The 18,526-nt window shown below is 38.1% G+C and overlaps 5 protein-coding genes, 1 long non-coding RNA gene and 1 pseudogene across 7 annotated transcripts; 6 read left to right on the top strand and 1 right to left on the bottom strand.

The window, feature by feature from the left end:
• Nucleotides 1-108: 108 nt before the first annotated feature.
• Nucleotides 109-1,333, top strand: LOC120016406 (NAC domain-containing protein 1-like). 2 transcript variants are annotated; one of them, XM_038869171.1, is made up of 3 exons: nt 109-360; nt 449-717; nt 819-1,333. In XM_038869171.1, exons 1-3 carry the CDS (start codon nt 204-206, stop codon nt 1,152-1,154), a joined length of 762 nt encoding a protein of 253 aa, XP_038725099.1. In that variant the 5' UTR covers nt 109-203; the 3' UTR covers nt 1,155-1,333. The 2 variants fall into 2 exon arrangements, with proteins under 2 accessions (XP_038725099.1, XP_038725089.1); XM_038869161.1 differs by having other exon boundaries at nt 111-360; nt 440-717.
• A 499-nt stretch (nt 1,334-1,832) lies between these two features.
• Nucleotides 1,833-4,197, top strand: LOC120016371 (annotated as a pseudogene).
• Nucleotides 2,035-3,439, bottom strand: LOC120016439. The gene is made up of 3 exons (XR_005471986.1): nt 3,301-3,439; nt 2,402-2,841; nt 2,035-2,203 (listed from the first exon to the last, which is right to left on the bottom strand). It is a non-coding gene; the product is annotated as an uncharacterized LOC120016439 (long non-coding RNA).
• Nucleotides 4,198-4,430: 233 nt separating the features above from the next.
• Nucleotides 4,431-5,537, top strand: LOC120016422 (photosynthetic NDH subunit of lumenal location 2, chloroplastic). Its single transcript, XM_038869195.1, has 2 exons — nt 4,431-4,924; nt 5,011-5,537. Exons 1-2 carry the CDS (start codon nt 4,457-4,459, stop codon nt 5,110-5,112), a joined length of 570 nt encoding a protein of 189 aa, XP_038725123.1. The 5' UTR covers nt 4,431-4,456; the 3' UTR covers nt 5,113-5,537.
• Nucleotides 5,538-5,551: 14 nt separating this feature from the next.
• LOC120016431 lies at nt 5,552-8,699 on the top strand. The gene is made up of 7 exons (XM_038869206.1): nt 5,552-5,940; nt 6,415-6,585; nt 7,044-7,106; nt 7,190-7,237; nt 7,370-7,423; nt 8,128-8,200; nt 8,312-8,699. Exons 2-7 carry the CDS (start codon nt 6,439-6,441, stop codon nt 8,422-8,424), a joined length of 498 nt encoding a protein of 165 aa, XP_038725134.1. The 5' UTR covers nt 5,552-5,940; nt 6,415-6,438; the 3' UTR covers nt 8,425-8,699.
• Nucleotides 8,700-9,462: 763 nt separating this feature from the next.
• On the top strand, nt 9,463-13,625 carry LOC120016397 (methyltransferase-like protein 7A). Its single transcript, XM_038869150.1, has 6 exons — nt 9,463-9,798; nt 9,982-10,077; nt 10,194-10,412; nt 12,171-12,267; nt 12,813-12,875; nt 12,983-13,625. Exons 1-6 carry the CDS (start codon nt 9,520-9,522, stop codon nt 13,174-13,176), a joined length of 948 nt encoding a protein of 315 aa, XP_038725078.1. The 5' UTR covers nt 9,463-9,519; the 3' UTR covers nt 13,177-13,625.
• A 301-nt stretch (nt 13,626-13,926) lies between these two features.
• LOC120005098 lies at nt 13,927-18,479 on the top strand. The gene is made up of 4 exons (XM_038854564.1): nt 13,927-14,094; nt 14,475-15,158; nt 17,255-17,295; nt 17,391-18,479. Exons 2-4 carry the CDS (start codon nt 14,852-14,854, stop codon nt 18,246-18,248), a joined length of 1,206 nt encoding a protein of 401 aa, XP_038710492.1. The 5' UTR covers nt 13,927-14,094; nt 14,475-14,851; the 3' UTR covers nt 18,249-18,479.
• The last annotated feature ends 47 nt before the right edge of the window (nt 18,480-18,526 follow it).

The following is an 18,526-nucleotide window of genomic DNA, read 5'->3' as shown; positions in this document are numbered from 1 at the left end:
ACGGTCGTATCGAAGAAAGTCAAGGAAATAACCAATCAAAAAACCACAGACTCCACAACACGACAAATAATCCACAACCATAAAAGACCTCCTCCTCTCCTTGCAAACATTTCAAGCACTCTGCTTTCTCTCCTAACATTCCAAAAAAGAAAATCACTTTCTTCTTTCTTTGCTTCATTTGTTTTGGAATTGAAAAACAGTCAATGGAAGCCAAAGCTCTTCCTCCTGGTTTTAGATTCCACCCAACCGACGAGGAATTGATAATTCATTACCTCCAAAACCAGGCCACATCCAGACCCTGCCTTGTCTCAAATATCTCTGAAGTCGATATTTACAAATTCGATCCTTGGGACTTGCCTGGTTTGTTCCCAAAACGCCTCCTTTATTATTCATACCTGTATTGACTTAATTCGTTACTTGACCCAGTTTCTTTGTGTAGAAAAAGCAGAATTTGGAGAGAGAGAGTGGTACTTCTTTAGTCCCCGAGACAGAAAGTACCCAAATGGGGTTCGGCCTAATCGAGCTGCGGTGTCAGGGTATTGGAAGGCCACAGGCACTGATAAGGCTATACATAGTGACTCCAAATGTGTTGGAGTCAAGAAGACTCTTGTGTTCTACAAGGGTAGACCTCCAAAGGGTGTCAAGACTGATTGGATTATGCATGAATATCGATTAACAGGTTCAACAAAACCCAATAAGCAACATGGGTCCATGAGAGTAAGACTTTTAGATCCTCAATTCTTGGAATCCAAATTAAGTCTCTTAAAATTTGATGATGTAATGTTGTTTTTGACTCTGTTTTTTGTGAATTTCTTCAGTTGGATGATTGGGTTCTCTGTAGGATCTATAAGAAGAGGCATGCAGGGAAGGTGTTGCATCAAAAACCTGAAAGAGAATTGTACTCCCAATCCCATGTTGACAATACAGGAGGTGGTGTTAGTGATGATACTAATGAACAGCAACAAATGATGAAATTTCCAAGGACTTCATCGCTTTCTCATATGTTGGAGTTGGATTATATGGGACCAATTTCACAACTTTTGAGTGACAATCCATATACAATTCCAAACTTTGATTTCCAAAGCACCATGGCCTATGCTAGAACAGACCATCGGAGTGGCTTCATTAACCAGCCAATATCTGAATTTAAGTGATTTTGCGTGGGTATCTTTGGCTTTGTGAAGATAGGGGTTGGGTTTGATGGGGAAAAAAATTGGATTATGTCATCTATTCAGAAACTGCACAATTGGTCATAAACGATTATAAAAATTGGCAGTTATGAAATCTCTTTAAAATAACAGTGTTAATACCATGGAAAGTTGTAATTTAAATACAAGCAAACTTCATCTCAGAAAGGGGAACCTTTTTTCTACACTTGTATAGGGAAATTAGTTGGTGATTTTTCTAGACTTTGCTACAAAGTAATCATGAAACGAAATAGTAACTTCACAGCTGCTAATGTCATTTTCTCAAGAATTAATAACTCTGAAACTCCAAATGAATATGGTCAAAGAAAACCGCATGGACTTGAGAATTGAGATATATATATTGACTGGTGCATGAACCATACATCAGCACTGCACACCCGCACGGAACTTCACCTAGTTATTATCTCCGACTCTTTCTATTTGATTGGTAAGATTAAATTAGGTTGACAAGACAAGAGGATGTGAAGCCGCCTGCAGTCTCAAAAAGCATGCAAAGATTGTTGGCATTAACTTACTTCCATCACTATGTCATCCACTTGTTAACTACTTAATTCCTAGTTAGCGTTATCATAATTCATAGACAGTGTAAGAAACATTAACACCCTCAAAACTACGTTAATATCAAATGCAAGAAAATAGACGAATACAACAACATGGGGATTTTGGTTACGGCCTGTATGGTTCCGTCTTGGATTTTCATCCACGGATGGAACCAAAGGAACAGCAAAGGCCCCAAAACAGGGCCTCTAGTAGGAGCAGCCATTGAACAGTTCGTGAATTACGATCGAATGCATGACTGGCTCGTTAAGTACCTGTCGGAGATGAGAACTCTCAGTCATGCCAATGTCATCGACGACCTACACTTACATCGCAGATCCTGCTAATGTTGAACATGTCCTCAAGACCAACTTTGCCAATTACCCCAAGGTACAATTAAAACTGACATTGATCAATTTGTGACGACAAAAGAGTGAAAGACTCCTTGTTCTGTACTCCTGTAACACAAAGATAACCAATTTTCAAGTCATTGTTTTCTATGCTTAATGCTTCATTATATACAGATTCTACCTAAAAACATAAAACTTCTATTTTCAGAAAAATTTCCAAACCTTGGTCATGGCACTGCATTGTTTTAAGATAGCGGATAATTTGAACATTTTATTCTCTTATTTGAAATGAAGGGGGAAACATACCATTCATATATGGAGGTTCTGCTTGGAGATGGGATCTTCAATGTCGACGGTGAGCTTTGGAGAAAACAGAGGAAGACTGCAAGTTTCGAGTTTGCATCGAAGAATCTCAGGGATTTTAGCACTGTAGTCTTTAGAGAATACAGCATGAAGCTCTCTAGTATTCTCAGTGAAGCATCATTCAACAACCAAGAAGTAGACATGCAGGTGATGCAATACGAATTTCGAGAAATTTATTTCATATCTATTTTGTTCTGCATAACAGTTGTGATTCAAATTTCTCTACTTCGTAGGAATTGTTCATGCGAATGACATTGGACTCCATATGTAAGGTGGGATTTGGAGTAGAAATAGGGAGTTTGGCTCCCAATATACCAGATAATCCTTTTGCTAAGGCATTCGACACAGCAAACATCATCATGACACTTCGTTTCATCGATCCACTGTGGAAGGCAAAGAAATTCCTTAATGTGGGCTCTGAAGGTCTACTTGACAAGAGCATCAAAATAATTGATGATTTTACTTACTCAGTTATAAGAAGAAGGAAAGCAGAGCTAAAAGAAGCTAAAGAAACCGGAGAAAATATTCAGGTAATATGGCATAATTCTTTACTCTCAATTAACCAGGCATTATTTTTCTTTTTTTAATCGTTTCATGATGTACCAGATACAACATGACATATTGACAAGATTCATCAAGTTAAATGAAGATCTTGATAGCAACTTAACAGACAAGAGCCTCAGAGACATTGTCCTGAACTTTGTGATCGCTGGCTGTGATACAACAGCCACAACGGTCTCTTGGGAAATATACATGATAATGACTCATGTTAATGTAGCTGAGAAGCTCTACTTGGAATTAAAAAATATGGAAGAAGATTGAGCAGCAGAAGAGAAGGCTACCTTGGTTCAGCACAACGCAGAAGATCCCAAATCGTTCAATCAAAGAGTAATACAGTTTGCGGAACTTTTGACATATGATTCGTTGGGGAGGTTACATTACTTGCATGCGGTAACCACAGAGACTCTTCGCTTGTACCCAGTAGTGCCACAGGTACTTGCAATATCCAATTTCATGATCCATAATCCTTTGAAGTAGTTGAAGCACCAACATAGTAAACTAATGTTGAAATGAAATGCAAATGCAGGACCCTAAGGGGATCCTCAAGGACGATATCTTGCCGGATGGAGCAAAGTAAAAGCAGGAGGCATGGTGACTTATGTTCCATACTCAATGGGGAGGATGGAGTATAACTGGGGCCATGATGCAGCTTCATTCAAGCCTGAGAGATGGCTCAAGGAGGGTGTCTTCCAGAATGAATCACCATTCAAGTTCACCGCATTTCAAGTGAGTTGAGAAAAAAAAAACATTGAACATTCCAAACCAATTTATAGTTGAATGTGTCTTTGAAGCAGTCCGGCTCCGGCTAGGCATTTTCTCAAACACCTTGTGTGCCTCTTGACCAGGCAAAGCTACACCACAGAGACTCTAATACTTGACACAAACAGACACACACGCATATATAGATATTCACCCCCTGCATTGTATATAATGACAAATTGAGTTGCAATTTGTACAGACTGGGCCAAGGATGTGCCTAGGAAAGGACTCAGCATATCTACAGATGAAGATGGCACTGGCCATACTGTGTAGATTCTTTGTGTTCTCTTTGGTGCCAAACCATCCAGTGCAGTACAGGATGATGACAATCCTATCAATGGCTCATGGTTTGAAGATTAAAATAGCTAGACGTTCTAATTAATACACGTTTACATTTCCATTATGTTATATACATTAATGCTGTCAATCTTTGTAAAATGTTTATCCCAACCAAAGCAATGGTACACTGTTGATCAATCTATTCTATTTTGACATTAATAATTCAACTGCAATTTGCACATACAGTGGAAGTGGATGTGGACTTTATGATGGTTAACAAGATAAGGAAAAAAACAAAGGTTTATCTTGGACTAACGGGCAAGACGGGCAGCCCCAAAAACCAAACTGCCTTTCATACACCAGAATTTTGAAATCCATCTTGACATTTTATCCAAAACCATGACTATCACAAACACCACAGCTCTCCACCATCCACACATCAATCACTACTACTCTTCCAAGAATTCACTCCCTACAATCCGAGCATCACTCAATGACCTCAACCGCCGAAAACTGGTCACCGCATTTTTAGGCACTTCACTGGCTTTAGGACTAGGAATGGCAGTGCAGGGCACGCCAGTAGCACTTGCTGAGAACTGGGGCACACGTTCATTCCTACGAGAACGGTTTTTTGAGCCTGGATTATCGCCTGAAGATGCCACGGCAAGAATTAAACAGACTGCTCAAGGGTTGCATAGCATTAGGGACATGTTGGAGACCATGTCTTGGAGGTATGTTCTGTTTTACATTCGACTTAAATGGGCTTATCTTTCTCAGGACATGAAGAATGCCATGTCAATGGTGCCCAAGAATCTCCGGAAGGACTATGTCAAGACGGCTAATGAGCTGGTGGACAACATGGCCGTGGTATGAGTCAATACAAATTGTGTTTCTGTCCATTCATGACGAGTTCTATTAAATTCCATGAATTTTTCTTTTGATTGTTGTTGCAGTTTGATTCTTATATTGCGACACCAAAGGTTTATGAATCGTACCTGTATTACGAGAAGACCTTGAAGTCACTCGATGAGCTTGTTACATTTTTACCATCATGATCCATCCTTTGTTAATAAGTACTACCCTTTTTTTTTTTGGTCCAAAAACTTTGGCACAATTATTTAATAAGTTAGATAAGCAAACCATGGCGATTGAATGCTTAAAGTGAACATGGGGAGGTCATTATACTCTCCCTTGAATTGGAAATTCTGCGTGAGAAAGGGAAGTGTTTGATTAGTTGTAGCCATGGCTATGGCACTAGCTAATGTTCCTACAACAGAAAGTCAGCAACAACTCTAAGGACCAAGTCTGGTATAGAGATTCCTCTGTGAAGGCGCAGTGTCGGTGGAGTTGCAACTTCCCCTGCCTGAGCTTGCTCTGTCTTCATTTGCTTTGGTAGTGTTTCTGCAACTTTTGCCTTTCATAAGTAATATTGTAAAAGAAAATGATCTCCTCTAGATATATATATGCGCGCATCCATTGATGTAATTTGTTTTGGGCCACAACATTCTAATCTTTTTTTAACAACAAGAGAATTAGGCCCAACCCAATATCCTTTCAAAATTCAAACACTTCTGTCATCACATTCACAATTCAGATGGCTTATTTTGCTGCACCATTTGAGAGAGAGACGAAGACGTGGTCCAGTGTAAAATTGCATGGTGTTATATTTAATTCCTGTAAATATTCCGTAAGAATTGTTTACACGGTTCAGATGGGTTGGCCTCCAAAGAATGTAAGGATTTAGAAAAGATTCGCCGAGTTGCGTACGTTTTAGGCTTCCAAGTTCTTTCTTATATAGGATGGGACGATCACCCTGAATTCGGGCATGCCCCGTTGCGACAATCGGATCCTCAAATTCTCCGTCCAGCTTGGTCTCGTTCAAGGTAACAAAACCTCCTCTTCCTTTTCATTTATTTTGTTTTGAATTCAATCGAAAGGGTTTGGCCGAATCATATCAACCAAACAACCACAGTACTGAACCCAAAAACTTATATTTACCATCCAATCCAAGCACTATTAGACGTACAGGTTAATCAGTTGCTTTAATTTTTCAAGTTTAATACAACTTTCACTCGTAGTCGATGATGTTTGATTGATAGTGTTACCATGGCACTTGCGGTTGGATTCATTAATTAATTTTTACTTAAATATGTTTGTTGTGAAGAGAAAAATGGCTTTGCTGCTGGTGCTGTTTGATTTGCATGTTTGTCTTTGTCTAGAATGTTTATCTTGTTTTGGGTTTCTTTCGGAAGGATTACTTGTGGAATTGCATAGATGTATGTACAGGGTGCATGAGCGGATGATATGTTCAGTGACAACTTATATTATGACTGTTTGAAATGAACTATCTACTGCAGCTTTTGCCCCGGCATAAAGCAAGAATGTCAAGCGCAAAGTTTGAGGATGTAAAGCAAGAGCTTTCCGAAGAAGTTGCTCCTAAAAATCAAGTATCTGAGGAAAATCCTGTGGAAGAGCTAGAAGATTTGGATAAAAATGGTGACAATTCTGTGCCTTCACCTCAACAGGAGGTATGATTATATAGTTCATCTTCTGTATATTTCAATTTCAGTTTATTTATTATAATAGAGCTTTTTTCTGGAAATTAAAATAACAAGGTAGCTGGATTAGATGCATTTAATATCTTTATTTCAATCTACATGTATGATGTACACTGAGTTGATTTTGCATTTGAAACGTCATTTGTTTCGGCCATTATTTTAATGACTCCCTTTCTCTTTTCCCCTCAGGCAGTACCACTAAAACAGTATAAATCCTTGATTGTCATAATTGAATTTCAGTAACTGGGTTTAGTTTTGGTGATAGGTCCCTTCTTGGGTGACATGCTTTGGACTCCCATAAGATAGTAGATGAGAAGAATGGGTTTTTTGTTGAATCTTATGTGTTTTTACTGTCTGTGACCTGTGAGTATTGCCCCAGAAACAGATAGCCGCATAAGAATCATTATCTACCTTTATATCTTGTGCAGGAGGAGATTATCAAGAAAAAGTATGGAGGGATGCTACCAAAGAAGCCTCCATTGATATCAAAGGTTACTGTTGATTCTTCACTGACCATTAACTATTGTTCACTATGAATAAAGTTGCAATGATAGGTTTTTTCCCCCCCTACCAGGATCATGAACGTGCTTTTTTTGACTCTGCTGATTGGGCATTGGGAAAGGTAGACATTTGTACTTTACTGAAGCTATTGAGGACATGTAGATGCTAGTCACTGATTTGCATTTTGATCTTGCATTGCCAATCCTATGTTATGTGCCTTATATTTTCACATCGATTTTTATATGTTCCATAGCAAGGCACACAGAAGCCCAAAGGACCCCTTGAAGCGCTTCGACCAAAATTACAGGTACTTAGGCTTTTTATTATTTCTTGGTTTTCCATACGGAATGCACAGACCAGTTGAAAATTTTCCTATAGATGTTCTGTCTCCCATCTCGCATAGGTTTGTGTGATAGTCCAGCCTGAGCAATTTTGAGTCCAGATAAAACAGATCGTTTTATGGATACCCCCTTGTCATCCAGTATCCAACGTGAAACTTTTTTAATTATTTTGTTCTATTCTTCAATGACTGCCATTTTTATTCTACAGTAATTCCTTGTCATCATGTGTCTCTAGTGTCACCTGGGTCATTGCCCTTGTGGTAGATTGTGAGGTAGATTGTGAGGTAGCCCGAGCTCCTTTTCTTGATATTTTTACTTTCCTTGATATGCTGTCCTGATTTTGGGTAGAAAAGAATTTATCAGTCGCAGTTTTAATATTGCTTTAGGATTTGTTTTCTTTCCTTGTTGGTCTATGCTTAATCCTTGTAAGGGCCTAATAATTGCTTCTGCTGTTTCTGTGAGAGCAGGTATATGCTTTTCCCCTCACATTCCATTTACAGCCCTGTCCTTGTAGACTCCTAATGAATGTTAAAACTTAAAAGCGAGAATAAACTTGTTGGCTAGAAGCAATCAGATGTAGGAAATTGTTTGTACACATGACACATTCATGTCTACTTCTGTCTTTGAACCTCTGAATTTTGTGTTTCACGTTAATCACTTGGATTGGCAGCCCACACCGCACCAGCAATTACGCTCAAGGCACTCAGCTTATACACACACAGGTGATGATGGTGATATTGATGGTATGTGCTATTGACAAAATGATGTCCTCTGCAGTCCCATTAATCAAATTGCTGATAGAGATCTACTTGACAATATATTTTGTTTACTTGCTCAATTTTCCCTTATGATAGTTGATGGTGATGATAATGAATCTGCTGAGGTTCAGAGCTGCACAAAAAATGACGGCAACGGTAAAAGCAATGCTTCTGAGGATCAGAGTGTCCAGGGGTCGGCAGTATGTTAAAAGTATACTCGACTAGACTGGATGGTATTCCATTTTCTTTTTCCTGGCAATAAAGCTGATGATGAGAGCTTTATGTGACACAATACTGGTATGCCGAGTGATACATTTGTGTTCATATGTAATGTTGGTGTCTGCTGAATGCACCAGGATAGGGATCGTCATTATACTATGTATCTAAACTAAAAAAACTGTCTGAACAACTAACTTTTACCTATGCTGCTAAATTATCACCTATTTTAGCAAGGAAATGATAGTTTTAACTGTCAGATGTATTTATCGCTTACAAGTCTATTGTCTCGTGAGATGATGTTAATTTGGGAATATGGCGTTTGGGAGTGTCAGTTGGAGCCGGGGAGAGTGGGTGCGGCAGCTGGGGATAATGGCTAACCTGGCTATATATGTCATCATCTGGGGGTGGCAAACAATATATATGAGGTTTGTTGAAACTGGGATGTTTTGAGAACATAATGATTCACTTGCTTGATTGCTACAATTAATACATCCAACAACAGGCATGCCATAGTGAGGCCATGCCCTTTGAGTAGAAAACATGTTGCGCCAAGGCTCAGCCCTTCTTCAACCCTGAATAGCTTAGCTATTTCTCCACCTATCCAATGAAACTTCCCATCTTTCTCTTACTTCTCCCATAATCAGATTGAGACTGAGAACTCTTGCCATAATAACTTCTCTGGCCAGCCATCATTAAGCTCTAGTCTACCCAAACCCAACCTGTAATCACAAGAAGAAAGTACACAACATATATTAATAGGTTCTTCTCAGGGGGCGCGAAACAATACGTATACGCGCCTCTCTCTGTCTCTCTGTGTAGTGACGGCAATTTCTTAAATCCCACCCCTGGAGAGGTGAAGAAGGGAGTGGATACAAACATATACATAATTTACATATAATAATATAACAAAAAATAAAATACCCTAAAAATAATGAATTTACTTAACCAACCCTCTAGTTTTTAAAGCACAGTTTTTAACGTCTACACGAAACGACTCTAATTTTGTAATCATGGCCATCACCTCGAGATTTTATGAAAAAAAACCAACAAAAAAAATAATTTACGACAGATGATCCGAGCGACTGATGACTGAAGAAAGGAGAAAAAAAAAAAAAAAAAAAGGTATGAATACGATGATACTCCATTCACCATTCCCCTTCCGCATCAAGGCTTCAAGATCTTCAACACCAATCAAGGCTTCAAGCTCTTCAACACCCATCAAGGATGTTGCAGTGGAGTCCAAGCCTTTGAGGAGGGGAGGGTTTTGCTCATGTGGGAGAAGACATTTTCTTGAAGGAGCTGCCGCATCTTGTCTCCCAATTCGTCCTTCCAAGGCCTCAGAAGCATCACAGTCCGATTATGTGGTATGTCTCTTCTCTCTGTATAAGAGACCAGTACTGGAGCTAGTCAAATTAATTGAAATCTTAATCTGCTGTTTTTGTTTTGGTCAATTCAATGTTAAGTTCGAAATAATGGCATTATAAATTGATGAGTTTTCATTCTTAAATTTGTGGAGTAGTGTGATGTTAATGAATTTCTATTTGTAGACTGTGCTGAACAGGGTTCACCCTCCAAGACCGGATTGGTATGAGGAGTTCTATGCATCAGTAATAAATTCAAGCATGAAAGCTTACGAGGCAGAGGTCAGTGGCCATTTATTCTAGCTTTTTTGGGGGAACTTCTCTTTTTTAGTTAGATTTTGTTTTCATTGCATACCATGCTAACTACAATTGGACGTTTCTTCTGTTCTTTTGTTAAGATTTCAGGTTACAAGTCTAAACTCTTTAATAATTTGGGGAAAGATGCCAAGAAAGTGATGGAGATTGGCATTGGCACTGGCCCTAATCTCAGATATTATGGCAGTGATGCTGATGTCCAGGTTTTTGGCATCGATCCAAACAAAAAGATGGAAAAATATGCTAAAGAAGCAGCGATGGCTGCTGGTCTACCGCTTGCAAATTTCAAATTTATACAAGCAGTATGTGTACTTGGTGCTATTAATTTGTTGAACTTTTTATCTTGCTATGTTGTCCATGTAAATTTTAGTTGTAGCTTGTACAAACAGCTGGTTGGTCATGGCTAAACAATGACGCATGGTATTTATGTACAAATTATCTGGGGCAGCTAGTTGTTACTTGTTCGTAACCCAGACATGGAGACAACTGGTTTTTTCTTGTGCATGTATGCTAATAAAAGTTGGAAAATGTGTCTTTGCCATTGGCTTGTCTTGTTCAAGCTTGACTTCCTGAAAAAAATTTGTGGTAGGAAAGTAATTATTTTCCCAGCTCTTACTTTGCCTTGAATAAAGAGCTTGCAGATTAGTTTATGCCTTTATGGGCTATTTGAATAGTTCTCTTTGAATTCTAATACTATGGTGGTCTCATGGATATGTTTAAGCTTGTACCTTGGTTTTAGTGTTGTATAATGTGTAATAATGATATGATCTCTTTTGAGCCAGAATGGAAATTTAATTTGTAGTAGATTTAGATTGGAAGAGTTTCTTCTAACGATTGTGTTGGTAACTTAAAATATTTTGTTGTAGTTAATCGTATGAATATTAGTTTTCTTGGAAGCTGATGTAAGTTGAAACTTTGAGGCACATGGCTTCCGTGCTTGAGTTTTCTTTTTCATGATGATTTTTCTCTATTTCCACTGCTTTTACTATAATGTTCTATGCTTATGTCTCATTGAGAAAACAAATGGTAAGAATCTACAACCACCACCAGTTGCTGATGTACCTTTATAGAAGTTGAATCTTATGCATTTTGGGGCTTGGATTATGTTTTGTGAAGATAGTCTTTGAGCTCTGTTAAGTTTATTTTGCCTCATGCAACACATGGGACTCAAAATTGCGTCTGCAGGGGATGTAATCCTTTGACTAGAAACTAATCGGAATGAACAACTGATGAGCCTAATTCCTTACTATCTGATTTCATTAGTTTCTTCATTTGGTGTCTTCACCTTACGAGTACTTTTGTTAACAGGAAAGTGCCAGAGTGATTTTGATTCCCTATCTATGTCTATAAGAGCTGTTGAGGGAATGGAGTGATTGGTTATAGTACACGAATGTTATTTATGGCAATCTCAACATGGATGGGTTAACAATTTTAGTATATGAGATCTCGTGGGTAATTAGTTATCCATTAACTTTGCTGCATGATGTATGAAGCTGTTCTATAATGCTGATCAAGAAGACCAACTTCATACTCCGCCGAATATGAAGAGATTTAGAGTCCTTATTGATTTTATTTCTTTATTTAGAAGTCAGTGGCTGGTTTGTTCTAGATATTTTATTATTGTTGTGTTTCCTTGGTTATGTTGAGTCCTTTATGTTAAAGTATCGAGACTTTATGAGCAAGATATTAGGTATTAAAAGTCAACTCAAATACGCAGCCAAATACTCTGTATAAATAGGAGTTGATGTTACATAGTGTCTTATGCAACTTAAGGAAAATTGAGGGTATTCTGAAGTCCTATCACAAGAGTTAGTATTGGACCTGTGTTCATTTACAATTCTCAACCTTTCTATTCTTGGCTACCATCAAATATCAATAGCTTACTTATTTTGTAACAGGAGTGGGGTTAACTTGCATGGTGTATTGTGCTGTTTGAATATCAAATTTATTGCATTTGTATTTTGGTTCTCTCGATTGAAAGCCTCATTATTTATTTGTAGGGAATACTATATGCAAAACTACATAGTTGATTCTGATATTGAATGCATTGACATATCCAGGTTGGAGAGGCTATACCATTAAGTGATGCTTCTGTTGATGCTGTTGTTGGAACCCTTGTATTGTGCTCTGTAAAAGATGTTGATGCAACCCTGAGAGGTAAGTGGGGTTTCTGGTGAATATCTTATTTTGGTCTTAGAACTGGGTATTCAGTGATGACGGCAGCCTGACCCTGAGATCATTTATTCAAATTGTTATTTCTTGATATGTGTGTCACTCTGTATATTTTGATATTTATTGACTTCTTTAATTCGTATTATTTTCTGTACATTTAATGTTCATTTTGGCTGTGTTTACAGTTAGTTCACTGACAAAAAAAAAAAAATATATATATATATATATATATATTTCAATTACATCACTTCATATTTTAATTATCAACAAATATATCACTTCAGTCAAATTGCGGTCTAGTTGTTGCCGGAATTTGCTGACTTGTCAATCAATTGCTACGATGGAGGTGATGACATGGAAACAAAAAAAATATAAAATAGTAAAATGTCCTATGCCCAAAACAAACTTTAATCCATATTTTGATGCACACAATCTAACTGAGAATAATTACCCCAATATGATCTCTGTCTTTTGAGTTGATGACGATTTGCTAGTGAACATCCAAAATTATCTTTGATCTTTGTATACAGAGTTGATGAGGGTACTTAAACCTGGTGGGATTTATCTATTTGTGGAGCATGTGGCTGCAAAAGGTATCAAGCTAACCTTTAGTTCAATGATGGGGAGTGATTAGTTTTAAATTTTAGCGGATACACTTTGCTGCTGGTTACATTGTTACCCTTGCTGTTTGTTGGCACAGATGGAACAATTCTCAGACTCATACAAAGTGTTCTGGATCCTTTACAACAGACTGTTTCTGATGGATGTCACCTCACCAGGGAAACAGGAAAGAATATATTAAAAGCTGGGTTTTCAGGGGTTGATTTAAGCAATATTTTCCTGTCTAATGCATCCATTGTAAGCCCTCATGTGTACGGAATAGCTCATAAATGATATATAAGTAAATCGCGCAAACTTTAGCCAGCAGGCTCTTCAAGGCTGGATGCATCAAATGATTGTTCGCTACGGGGACACACTGAGACGTACTGAGCGTATGCTGCGTGAAGTGTCTGCAAAAGCACCCGTGTAACCCTAGACATATCTAGATTTTGGAACATGCTTGATACTTTTGTTCTTTTTAACTTTCTTATCTGTACACTTCGTTGTACATTAGGGGCTGAAAAATACCCTCCGATGCCGATAATTGCCTCTCTGTGGGCAGTCTGGACCAGAGAAAGTATCATTTAGTGTGAACTATTGTGTAATCATACTTTCGATGGACAAAGCATAGGTTCCGGTGGGTTCATTATTGGTTTATCATGTAGGGGGCAGGTTCAATGTATTCGTGTTTTGGATCGATTTTTAAAAAGAAAAAAAGCTAATACGAGTAAATTGTTATCTTAGTCGCTCTATGCTTGCAATGAGGTCACAACCAAATCTTTTTTTCCAATTATATCACTTCAAATTCCAGTCCAATTGATGCCGACATCTTTTAGTGACCAAAATAAGGGTTTACTCAAGTTGATCCACGAATAGAATTCATAATTTTGGTGATCATTAAAACGAAACATTAATCCATGCCAGATTAAGATCTTTAAAGCATGAAATCTCAGCAGAAATGATGATTATATCGGTGGATTAGTGGTGACATATGACAAACAAGGCAAAAGATAATCTGGTGGGGGGGAACCGAACACGAAAAAAAGAGCCAAAAAAAACCAAACACCGAGGTTATCAGCGCAATTAATAATCAAATTAATAATAATTAATCAATTATTATCCCGGCATGGCGATGTGTTAGGGTTTCATTCCCTTCCATTTCTTCGAGCATTCGTCGCCACGACAAGCCGTGCATTTTCTTCCGATAGCTTTGTATTTCTTCCTTCCTTGTCCACTCGTAACAGCAAGTCTTCTAGCTCTTTCTGTCGCCCATACATACATATCTAGTTTGTTGATGCTTCTAGATTTTGCTTTAACTACACTAATTTTTTTTCAATATTTTACTTCGTTAGTGTGCCTCCAGCAAGATTTTGCCAAATGCTCTGCACTGTGTTTATGGCAGTTTTACTTTATTTTCTGTTTATTGGCATGATCAATACCTTTTTTCACTGTTTCTCACGTACCAGAAATGTCTTTCCAGTGTGGTCTGGTTTGTTTATTTTCCGTTCTTCTGGTTAAAGTACATTTAAGAACTCATATATAATTTTGTGGCTGGTATCATGTTTTTATAGCTTTTATTGGTCTTCTTTCAGATTATGTTTTCTACCAGCCTTGCTGATAAAGCATTGAAAAAAGATTGATTGGAGAAGTTATGTGCTGAGGATGTTTAGTTTATGGGAAGCCATGCTGTTGATTTCGATTAATTGATATACGTCCTGCTTCCATTAGCAGATGCTTGCTGTCTATTTGAATTGACATTGTTCATTAGTTGGAGCATGTAGCATAAGCAATTGTAGTTTGGGAATTGCATATCTCCAAGTCAGATGATAGCCTGTGGCAAGCTTTATAACGGCCAAACAAGCTAGCAAGATTTTAGTAGTAAGGTCTGTTGAAAATAGCTAAAACGGGGTCGCTGTGTTGTGTGGCCGCAAGGCCACATGGGTCAAATGCTGCCAGTAGGGAATGGTCCATGGGTCCGCATGAGCCATACTGGCGAACCAATTCAAGCTTCTCGCCTCCCACATCAAGATGGGATTTTCGATTTCAATCTGATGACCGGCATGAGAGTAGTCAACTGTATGTGTCTTCAACTTCATCAGACAGTAAAGAAAGTAGCAGATGGACGAAAAACAACCATCTTAATGGTCACCATTATTCATCTGATGCTATTGGGCTATTTTTGAGTAGTCCATCTGACCTTTCACAGGGTCCTCAATGGACACCTCCGGTTATCCAGGAAATCACCATTGATGAGTATGAAACTGCGACAAGGAAAGGTAATAAAAGTTATGTCAGTGTCCTATTGTTTAAGGTCTGTAATAATCATCGTCTAATTTTGACTACAGATTGCTGTTTATCACAATGTGGCCGTTTTTAGTATTTATTTTAACATGTATTAGGAAGCCCTCTGTTCATGTCTAAGAAAGCAAAATGGTGTTTAGCTTAGATTTTTCTTCTTTGCATCTCCATCTTCTCAACTCTAGTATCACTAGTTACTTGTTAACATGAATATGAGGTATTCCTACTTAATATTAAGCAATATTTTTAATGTTTTGAATTGGATAATCATAATTTTAATGAATTTTGAGCAGGCTTTTATTTTTTTTATTTTTTCCCGAATAATAAGGGCACCAAAGGGTGCCATCCAAGAACAAAGTAGAAAAATTAAAGAACTTTGAGTAGGACTTATGGTATGCTTTTTGAAGCACATTCTTGTTGGGAGTTATGACACTTTGTTTGCTGAACTTTTAGAATTTATGTGTGAAATATAAGAAAAGTTACATTTTTATATACTTAGTACTGGATAAGTTGTGATTTAAGAGAACTTTTTTTATTGAAAAGTATTATAACACTACCTTATATCAATATATAAAGTTGTTTGAGTGAATAATAGTAATTATTTCTACTTTAAACCTTAGCTGTTCTTGATACTTTTATAGGTGGTATAGATATGGATATTTTGTTGCCCACCATTTTCTTTATACTTCTGGCTTTGATTTTGTCTGCTTTGCTGAGCAATGTGGTGGAATTTTTATTTTTGTTTCATCTGTCTATTTTCTTTACGTATTAGTTAGCATCAAACTGTATTCTGATTGGTGCATAAGTGTAAAAACGGAACTGTCTAGATTCACCTATGTATGAGTAGTTCCATGTCTCTGTGTAGGAAGGCTAGCCATATCATAAATGGGAGTATGGAAACATTTTGAGATTTGTATGCTATAGTATGAGTGGTCGCTGAATAGCCCTCTATGCAAGAAGGATGTCTATTATCTTTCAGTGTTTTTTTTTTTTTTTTTTGAGCGGAAAAAGAATTTTATTCAAAAGACAACTAGGTAGTGCACCAAAAGTTATGGTGAGGCAAGAAAGAGAGCGCAAGAGGACTGTTACAAGGTTTAGAGCGCTTTAGAGTAGTGCATATTTTTCAATAAGAACATCTACAGGTGTATTATCAAAGGTTCTCCTATAGTCCTATTCCTCTTCTTCCATAACCACCAAAGATTGGAACCAGCTAGATTTTTCTCTTGATTTTGTTGATGGTCAGAACTCAGAATACTCGTAGCCATTGATTAATCTTTAACAGTCTGTTGAGGAACCCAAGCCAAACCAACAAAATAGCATAAGCTCCTCCAAATTTTACTGGACCAAGGGCAGTGCAGAAACATATGATCAGTAGATTCAGAATTGTCCTTGCCGAGGATACTCTTTTTAACAATATTAAAACCATTTTCGATGAATGGCTCTTAGTCGTTTGAAGAATCGAGGTTGAAATCTGCTTGTGGCATTCCTTTTAGTGGTAGATGTTATCAGTTGCAACTTGCAAGCTATCCAGCATTTGTTCTTCTTCAGGAAATGTCCTATACTGCAGTGATATCTCATATACCACCGCAACAGGGTCTGAGAGTGTTGTTCCTGAATCTGAGCGACACTCAAGTTATTGGAAAGGAATCATTAAGTGACTCAGGGAGTGTTGAAATGGAAGCCCGTAGCCATCATTCATGGATTGAGTGTACTATTTCAAATGTTAAGCTTGGGGAAGATTTATTTGGTATTGATCTCCTTAGATCACTTTAATTGCAATGGGATCTCTTGTCTCACTTGGTGTTGACATTGCAACACCATGTGGCTTATGGATTTTCTCCATTTTATGAACACATGGTTAGACAGAAATGGCATCAATGTGGTTATTCAAAACATGAAAAGCAGTCTTTTTTCCTGTTGTTCATATCATCAAACCTACCATGCTTCTATGCGTTTTAGTCGAACTTTATAATGTTGGCTCTTTTTTTTAACATCAGAAGCTAACTCAAGATATAGATCAATAAGTTCATTATTGTCTAAACGTACTGATTGATCTCCCTTTCATAATTTCTAGATATGGTTTTGCAGCAATCACGCTCTACTCCTAAGGCAGAGGTATTGTAAATTTGTAATCTCATCTTTACATCTTTAATTTACTGTTTAGCAGTGGCAGTGGTTTCAGATTTCTCAAAGGGATGACATCTTTTCAGGGAAACACTGGAAATCCAGACAGTGCAGGCTCCACTTCTTTCCATTCCGACAGTAGTGAATCTGAGTCTGCTATAAGAACGAGATTACCATCTTATCAAAACTTCTCAAGTCACGGGTGCTGCTTCTTGACCAAACCTATTCACCCTTTCTCCTTCTCCAACCAAAGTGACGCCACATCTGTTTGGTTGTCAGAGTTTGATACTACTCTACACAGAGATTCCCATCCCTGTAGCAGTGCTAGAAGCAGTGCAGAGTTTGCAGATGTTTCTGAGGTATTTGAATGTGAAGTTCCTGGCCGAATCTTTACGCCATCAGATGGTTTTAGATGTGGACTATGTGAAAGATTTCTTTCACAGAGATCTCCCTGGGGATCTCGTCGGATTGTGAGAAGCGGAGACAAGCCAGTTTCCGGGGTTCTATCATGCCATCATGTTTTTCATGCAGAATGTTTAGAGCTGATAACACCCAAAACTCACAGAAATGATCCTCCTTGCCCGCTCTGTGTCAGATTGGAGGAGAATTCCCTTGGCGAGTGCTTATTTTCCAGGTTGAGGAATAGTTTCCCAAAGCTAAGGTCATTTGGTGAAGCCGGTCCATCAAAACCTTGGGGATGCATGCAAATGGGAGACTGTGTGGAAGGAGCTTTGCATGCTCCTCCTCTAAGCAATGCCACGTTGTTACTCAACCGCAACCGTATCAGGAAGAGCCGGTCGTGGAAGAGCGATTCAAGCAAAGAATTCCCTGGCAAGTTGAAGAATAATGATCCATACTCCCTGCAGCTGGTCTGTGGAAAGTTGGTTTATGAGAGACCACTTAGTTGCTCACCGGCAGCTGGGGGGCCTCGCATTATGGGTTGACGTTAATTTGTAGATGAAATTCTTTGACAAGTTCCAATACCCGTATCAGCTTTATGTTTGCTGATTGATTTAATGTTTCAAAAGGGTTCAGTAGATTGGGTCCAATAGCTATATGGTGAATGTGTCTGCACGTTGGATCTTACCTGCAATTCAGTATGCAATCTAGGTGGCTGGGGTGTTGAACTGATGGAAGGTTTGGACAGTTTAATTCAACTTTTGTTTGCCAGTTCATCCAAATCTTCATACATGGCGATTTTAATATTTGTCAAAATTTACAT

Source organism: Tripterygium wilfordii, chromosome 2 (assembly GCF_013401445.1).
Source record: "Tripterygium wilfordii isolate XIE 37 chromosome 2, ASM1340144v1, whole genome shotgun sequence".
NCBI lineage: Eukaryota > Viridiplantae > Streptophyta > Magnoliopsida > Celastrales > Celastraceae > Tripterygium > Tripterygium wilfordii.
The sequence above is the reverse complement of the archived record's forward strand: the minus strand, read 5'-3'. Positions and strand labels throughout refer to the sequence as shown.